Source organism: Procambarus clarkii, chromosome 3, assembly GCF_040958095.1.
Source record: "Procambarus clarkii isolate CNS0578487 chromosome 3, FALCON_Pclarkii_2.0, whole genome shotgun sequence".
Classification (NCBI taxonomy): Eukaryota; Metazoa; Arthropoda; class Malacostraca; order Decapoda; family Cambaridae; genus Procambarus; species Procambarus clarkii.
The window spans coordinates 13,299,046-13,307,459 of NC_091152.1; the positions used below are offsets into that span (position 1 = coordinate 13,299,046).

Sequence of the window (8,414 nt, forward strand, 5' to 3'; positions counted from 1 at the left end):
CGGGGACACTAAAAAGCCCCGAAATCATCTCAAGAAAAGAGTCAAGAAGCCTCTTCCTTTATCAATCTTAAGTTTTGTACTTTTTTGAAGATGGGACTCCATGCAGGTGCTGAGTACTTCGCCGCTAATCGATCATATGATGTAGTTTCATTCACCACACAATCCAGAGACCCAAGTTCGATTCCCGACCGAGACAATTGGGCAAAGTGATGCCTCAGTTTACCTAGCAGTAAAATGGGTACCTGGGAAGTCAGTTGTTATATATATATATGCACCGCCCACGCCCATATATATGACTGCTCTCAATGACACATATATGACTGCTGTCAACGACACATATATGACTGCTGTCAACGACACATATATGACTGCTGTCAACGACACATATATGACTGCTCTCAGCGACACATATATGACTGCTCTCAACGACACATATATGGCTGCTCTCAATGACACATATATGACTGCTCTCAGCGACACATATATGACTGCTGTCAACGACACATATATGACTGGTGTCAACGACACATATATGACTGCTCTCAGCGACACATATATGACTGCTCTCAACGACACATATATGGCTGCTCTCAGCGACACATATATGACTGCTCTCAGCGACACATATATGACTGCTCTCAACGACACATATATGGCTGCTCTCAATGACACATATATGGCTGCTCTCAATGACACATATATGGCTGCTCTCAATGACACATGTATGACTGCTCTCAACGACACATGTATGACTGCTCTCAACGACACATATATGACTGCTCTCAACGACACACATATGGCTGCTCTCAACGACACATATATGACTGCTCTCAACGACACATGTATGACTGCTCTCAACGACACATGTATGACTGCTCTCAACGACACATATATGACTGCTCTCAACGACACACATATGGCTGCTCTCAACGACACATATATGACTGCTCTCAACGACACATGTATGACTGCTCTCAATGACACATGTATGACTGCTCTCAACGACACATGTATGACTGCTCTCAACGACACATGTATGACTGCTCTCAACGACACATGTATGACTGCTGTCAACGACACATATATGACTGCTGTCAACGACACATGTATGACTGCTCTCAATGACACATGTATGACTGCTCTCAATGACACATGTATGACTGCTCTCAGCGACACACATATGACTGCTCTCAACGACACATATATGACTGCTCTCAGCGACACATATATGACTGCTCTCAGCGACACATATATGACTGCTCTCAGCGACACATATATGACTGCTCTCAACGACACATATGACTGCTCTCAACGACACATGTATGACTGCTCTCAGCGACACATGTATGACTGCTCTCAACGACACACACATGACTGCTCTCAACGACACATATATGACTGCTGTCAACGGTTGCCAGGTGACTATACGGGTAGCCAGGTTGACTTGGCCAGCAGCTGTACCCTAGGATCTAGCTTGGCCGCCAGCTGTACCCTAGGAGCTAGCTTGGCCGCCAGCTGTACCCTAGGAGCTAGCTTGGCCGCCAGCTGTACCCTAGGAGCTAGCTTGGCCAGCAGCTGTACCCTAGGAGCTAGCTTGGCCCACCAGCTGTACCCTAGGAGCTAGCTTGGCCAGCAGCTGTACCCTAGGAACTAGCTTGGCCGCCAGCTGTACCCTAGGAGCTAGTTTGGCCACCATCTGTACCCTAGGAACTAGCTTGGCCAACAGCTGTACCCTAGGAGCTAGCTTGGCCACTAGCTGTACCCTAGGAGCTAGCTTGGCCAACAGCTGTACCCTAGGAGCTAGCTTGGCCAACAGCTGTACCCTAGGAGCTAGCTTGGCCAACAGCTGTACCCTAGGAGCTAGCTTGGCCAACAGCTGTACCCTAGGAGCTAGCTTGGCCAACAGCTGTACCCTAGGAGCTAGCTTGGCCAACAGCTGTACCCTAGGAGCTAGCTTGGCCTTCAGCTGTACCCTAGGAGCTAGCTTGGCCGCCATCTGTACCCTAGGAGCTAGCTTGGCCAACAGCTGTACCCCTAGGAGCTAGCTTGGCCAACAGCTGTACCCTAGGAGCTAGCTTGGCCAACAGCTGTACCCTAGGAGCTAGCTTGGCCAGCAGCTGTACCCTAGGAGCTAGCTTGGCCAGCAGCTGTACCCTAGGAGCTAGCTTGGCCAGCAGCTGTACCCTAGGAGTTAGCTTGGCCGCCAGCTGTATCCTAGGAGCTAGCTTGGCCAACAGCTGTACCCTAGGAGCTAGCTTGGCCACCATCTGTACCCAAGGAGCTAGCTTGGCCAACAGCTGTACCCTAGGAGCTAGCTTGGCCACCATCTGTACCCTAGGAACTAGCTTGGCCAACAGCTGTACCCTAGGAGCTAGCTTGGCCAACAGCTGTACCCTAGGAGCTAGCTTGGCCAACAGCTGTACCCTAGGAGCTAGCTTGGCCAACAGCTGTACCCTAGGAGCTAGCTTGGCCAACAGCTGTACCCTAGGAGCTAGCTTGGCCAACAGCTGTACCCTAGGAGCTAGCTTGGCCACTAGCTGTACCCTAGGAGCTAGCTTGGCCAACAGCTGTACCCTAGGAGCTAGCTTGGCCAACAGCTGTACCCTAGGAGCTAGCTTGGCCAACAGCTGTACCCTAGGAGCTAGCTTGGCCAACAGCTGTACCCTAGGAGCTAGCTTGGCCAACAGCTGTACCCTAGGAGCTAGCTTGGCCAACAGCTGTACCCTAGGAGCTAGCTTGGCCAACAGCTGTACCCTAGGAGCTAGCTTGGCCACCATCTGTACCCTAGGAGCTAGCTTGGCCAACAGCTGTACCCTAGGAGCTAGCTTGGCCAACAGCTGTACCCTAGGAACTAGCTTGGCCAACAGCTGTACCCTAGGAGCTAGCTTGGCCAACAGCTGTACCCTAGGAGCTAGCTTGGCCAACAGCTGTACCCTAGGAGCTAGCTTGGCCAACAGCTGTACCCTAGGAGCTAGCTTGGCCAACAGCTGTACCCTAGGAACTAGCTTGGCCAACAGCTGTACCCTAGGAACTAGCTTGGCCAACAGCTGTACCCTAGGAGCTAGCTTGGCCAACAGCTGTACCCTAGGAGCTAGCTTGGCCAACAGCTGTACCCTAGGAGCTAGCTTGGCCAGCAGCTGTACCCTAGGAGCTAGCTTGGCCAACAGCTGTACCCTAGGAGCTAGCTTGGCCAACAGCTGTACCCTAGGAACTAGCTTGGCCAACAGCTGTACCCTAGGAGCTAGCTTGGCCAACAGCTGTACCCTAGGAGCTAGCTTGGCCAACAGCTGTACCCTAGGAGCTAGCTTGGCCAACAGCTGTACCCTAGGAGCTAGCTTGGCCAACAGCTGTACCCTAGGAACTAGCTTGGCCAACAGCTGTACCCTAGGAGCTAGCTTGGCCAACAGCTGTACCCTAGGAACTAGCTTGGCCAACAGCTGTACCCTAGGAGCTAGCTTGGCCAACAGCTGTACCCTAGGAGCTAGCTTGGCCAACAGCTGTACCCTAGGAGCTAGCTTGGCCAACAGCTGTACCCTAGGAACTAGCTTGGCCAATAGCTGTACCCTAGGAGCTAGCTTGGCCAACAGCTGTACCCTAGGAACTAGCTTGGCCAACAGCTGTACCCTAGGAACTAGCTTGGCCAACAGCTGTACCCTAGGAGCTAGCTTGGCCAACAGCTGTACCCTAGGAGCTAGCTTGGCTAACAGCTGTACCCTAGGAGCTAGCTTGGCCAACATCTGTACCCTAGGAGCTAGCTTGGCCAACAGCTGTACCCTAGGAGCTAGCTTGGCCAACAGCTGTACCCTAGGAGCTAGCTTGGCCAACAGCTGTACCCTAGGAGCTAGCTTGGCCACCAGCTGTACCCTAGGAGCTAGCTTGGCCAACAGTTGTACCCTAGGAGCTAGCTTGGCCAACAGCTGTACCCTAGGAGCTAGCTTGGCCAACAGCTGTACCCTAGGAGCTAGCTTGGCCAACAGCTGTACCCTAGGAGCTAGCTTGGCCACCAGCTGTACCCTAGAAACTATGCTAAAACTGAAACAAAGCTCAAGATCAATTAGTGTAACACGTGGTCCTGTTTACGCCGCTTTTAATGAACTCGACGTTCAATTCTTTTTCTTCTAACGCTTGCTAACGAGTCAGTTTTATGGTTTTTTTTATGTAAACGTTTTTATTAATGTTTGGGAGGCTGCGTTATCAGCTGGACTCTGCTTCGTTTAACTTAAGTTTCCATCAAGATCGGCCAATGTCGATACCTGTAATAGGTATTAACCTATACCTATAATAGGTTAAGTAATAATTGTAATTACGAAGCAATAAGATGCTTATCTTAACATACTAAGAAGGTTAGGTAAGGTCGGTGTTTTCTATGAAGCTTTTCAAAGTAAACTAGTATGTTTAGTGTGTCACATATGCACGTATTTAATAAGTCAATATTGACTATACGAAAGTGCGAGAACGGGTTGCACTCTTATCAAACTGGAGAAAAATTAATGCCACAAATTTCAAGTATAAAATTTTTAATGCGGAGAAACTCAATTGAAGAGGTTTTGAGGAGGAGGCGGAGGCTAGCTACGTTTCTTTGTTTCCCTCTTTCTGTCCAACCACTTGGGCTGGACGGTAGAGCGACGGTCTCGCTTCGTGCAGGTCGGCGTTCAATCCCCGACGGTCCACAAGTGGTTGTGGCCACCATTCCTTTCGCCCCGTCCCATCCTTAGTCCTTATCTTGATCCCTTCCCAGTGCTATATAGTCATAATGGTTTGGCGCTTTCCCCCCTGATAGTTCAAATCAATTCTCTCTCTCTCTCCTGTGGGATGAGTGTATGGGGGGGGCTGGAGAGAGGGAGCGACCAGGGCCAGATTCACGAAAGCACTTACGCAAGCACTTACGAACCTATTCATCTTTTCTCAAGCTTTGGCGTCTTTGTTTACAATTATTAAACAGTTAATGAGCTCTGAAGCACCAGGAGGCTGTGTAACACTGTAAGGTGTTTGGTTTAGTTGTATTTAAAATACATAGAGATACATGAGTCACAGACAAGGATTTGAGAAGGCGCCAGTTTGGTCGACCTGAGATCTCACACCTCTAACCGTTAATGACCACCAAGTGACCTGAGGTCAGATATGAAAATTTCACCTTGCTTCCGCTAATCTTACAATTGGAGCCTGGTAGCCTTCAAACATGCCGACGTTTAAGGAGTGGCTTGGTAGAGTGCCGCAGGCTATCTACTTGTGGGCGGAGTTAGTTACTAGGTTCCCCAATATATACTCGGAGAGCTATCAATTCGAGAGCAATAAGAGAAGAACAGCAGCCAGGAGAGCAGAGAAGACGGCCTAGCAGGGAGGCTGTCGGCCGGCAGGGCGGGACAGTCTCTGTCAACTACAGACCCCCCCCCCCCCCTCTATCCAGCTATAGGCAGACACTTGGTGAGTTGAACATTAAGGTGACTTGGTCGTGTTTTACAAGTGTTGTGTGATGATCAGGGGCAGTCAGTTGTAGTGTTCTCAGATTCTTGGAGGATGACTCACTTTACATATATATATATCTTGAACAATGCTTAAATTATGATACTTCATGTGAAATATAATTATGACTTTATTATTTGAATTGTGTTTAACTTTGTTCCCTAGAGCTTTGAGTTGAGGTGAGAAAGCCTCTGTGGTTACTGGTTTCATGATATTAATGAGTACATGTTTGGAGTTGATACATGGTAATAACATCTTTTGAGAATATTGTGATACAGACAAGTTCCATTCCTTGTCTTGTATGTAATGGTCTAGAATGGATGGTGGCAGCATTTCGTCTTCTACTATCTACTCTTCTACTTCTACTATCTATTCTTCTACTTCTACCTATCTACACCTCTCCCTCCACCCCCTCTCTAAACTCTCACTTTCAACTAATGACCCTCCTCGCTCCTCCCACCTCTCACCCCAAACCCTCACTAATTACTTCACTATTCATTTCTTTCCTTTCGTTTTCTCTTATACGTTTGTGGCAGTGAAATGTGTTCTAGAGTTCTCTCTAGAGTTTCGGGTAGCTGATCAAGTTAGGCGCCTTGTAGTCTTAGCACCTAGGTAGTCAAATACCTAGGTTACAAGGTGTTGAACGAGAGAGGTTGCCTTAGGAACTCTGGGAGTGCTCTAGAATAGTTAGCTAACTGGGGACGGGATAACGGACTAGAGAGAGCTGTTTCCCCCGGCCTCGTTAGTTAACTGGGGGGTGGAATAATGGACAAGATAGAGCTATTTCCCCCCCCCCCCCCCGTTACAGTTGTTTATAACAATAACAACAGTTGATTGGCAAGTTTTCATGCTTGTAAACTGTTTAATAAATGTAACCAAAGCCGTCAAAGATTGAGGAAAGATGTACACGTTCGTAAGTGCTTGCGTAAGTGCTTTCGTGAATCTGGTCCCGGGACGCGTGTACATCCGCTGATGCAGTGTATGAGAGATATGTATGAAAGTATTCATGTAGACCTCAGAGGATGTCCCATTGTTGATAACGTCAACATTAATATTCATAACATTAACAAACTTCTATCATAACACACACAAACCACAATTGCGTGATGCATTAAATGAACAAATCCACAAGGGCCGTGACGTAGGTTCGAATCCTCGTCACGGCCCTTGTGGATTTGTTCAATAAAATTCTATCATACTTTGCCTGTAACAAGTGTTTACGGGCAAAGTATGATAGACTTTTGTTGAAAAATTTGCAGACGTCAGTGCATAATGTTTTATAAAATGGTAACACAAATATATAATAAAAAATAATTTTGAGTCGATTTAATCTCAAATTCCACGATTCATAATTGGGTTCTCTTTGACAGCTGGCAAGTAGCACTCATTTCCCTGATGCCAACCCCCAACCCGCCAATGCTGGGCATGTACCAGACAGCAATTACTGTTAAAAACTGGGTGAGGCTAGCTCCAAACATCTGGCATCGAACCTCGGTATAGACACACATTCTAATTTATAGATCCTGAACGCCATCATCCTGCTGAAGATAGATAACATTTACGTATTCCCTTTTTAAACAAGTGAACATTAACACCACATTAACGAGCCACAGAGACGTTAGAAAGAACTTTTTCAGTGTCAGAGTAGTTAATAAATGGAATGCATTAGGCAGTGATGTGGTGGAGGCTGACTCCATACACAGTTTCAAATGTAGATATGATAGAGCCCAGTAGGCTCAGGAACCTGTACACCAGTTGATTGACAGTTGAGAGGCGGGACCAAAGAGCCAAAGCTCAACCCCCGCAAACACAATTAGGTGAGTACCGAACCCATCAACCAATCCCAAGAGGTTAATCAGTGAACCCCACTGATATCCTCGATATTCCTCGATATCTCGAGTTTCAACGCAGCTTCTCTGCTCAAAAGGCAAAGAAGTATACCTCCTCCAAACCCGCTAACGCCTCGCTTCCCCATCTCTTGCCCCCCTACCGTAGCAAGAACCCATACAGCACCTCCTCCAATACTCACCTGCTGAAGTTAATTTTTCTCGTTAAACTCTTGCCCCCTCCCCTCTTTCCCCCTCTCCCCTCTTTCCCCTCCCCTCCCCTCTCCCCTCCCCATGCTGGGTATTGTTCACCAAGTGCACTTCCCTTCCTTGTACCTTTCCCCCCTCCCCTGCTGTCCCTACCTACCTGCATACCTGTCCCTAATTCCCTCTTTTTTTTCCATTCATTTCTTTCTTTTATTTTTTCACTCCATCCTTTTCGTATTTGCTCCTTCCCTTTTTTTCTTGATTTTCCCCTCTTATTCTTCTTTTCTTTCCTACCGTTCCCTCTTTCTTTTCTACATTGCCTACTTTTGTTACCTTGCCTTTCCTTCATCCTTCCCATATTTCCTCTTCCATAACCTAACCTAACCTAACCTAACCTTTCCTTCATCCTTCCCATATTTCCTCTTCCATAACCTAACCTAACCTTCCCACATTTCCTCCAACCTAACCTAACCTTTCTCCCTCCTACCCCTCCCCCGCCGCAACCTCCAAGCCTCTTCCCTCCCCTCCTCCTCCTCCTTCCTCCTGCCTCCAAGCCTCCCCCCCACCCCTCCCCCCCCCCACTCCTCCTCCTCCTCCTCTGCTCAGCACACATCAATTGCTCATGCACTATAGCAAGAGCTGGCGGGCAGGGGGACACGAGACAAGACGCCCACAGGGGGAGATCACAGCTGGCAGGGGGAGGGAAGGGAAGGGGGGAGAGACAGAAGAGAAGGGGGGGGGTGCAGGAGGGGGGTAAAGTTAGGTAAGAGAGGGGGAGGAGGAGGAATAGGGGTGGACAACCAGGTAAAGGAGGGTAAGGGAAGCCAGGTAACATGGGAAGATGGGTAACAGTTAGGTAACAGGGGGTGAGGGAGATGGGGAAATGCTAGAAAAGAGAGGGGAAAGAGAGGGGAGAAA

At 48.3% G+C, this 8,414-nt stretch overlaps 2 protein-coding genes across 2 annotated transcripts in view; one reads left to right on the forward strand and one right to left on the reverse strand.

Moving 5' to 3' along the window:
- Positions 1-292: 292 nt before the first annotated feature.
- LOC123751700 (serine-rich adhesin for platelets-like) lies at positions 293-1,624 on the forward strand. Its single transcript, XM_045733783.1, has one exon. It carries the CDS (start codon positions 293-295, stop codon positions 1,622-1,624), a length of 1,332 nt encoding a protein of 443 aa, XP_045589739.1.
- A 379-nt stretch (positions 1,625-2,003) lies between these two features.
- LOC138368134 (uncharacterized) overlaps positions 2,004-8,414 on the reverse strand; it is a 39,404-nt gene continuing 32,993 nt past the window's right edge. The window contains exon 2 of the mRNA XM_069330436.1: positions 2,004-4,032. Coding sequence (XP_069186537.1) covers positions 2,004-4,032 — 2,029 coding nt within the window. The remainder of the gene's footprint in view (positions 4,033-8,414) is intronic.

What these genes read in the sequence shown, in the direction of transcription:
- LOC123751700 (XM_045733783.1), top strand. Translation starts at nt 293, where the DNA reads ATGACTGCTCTCAATGACACATATATGACTGCTGTCAACGACACATAT.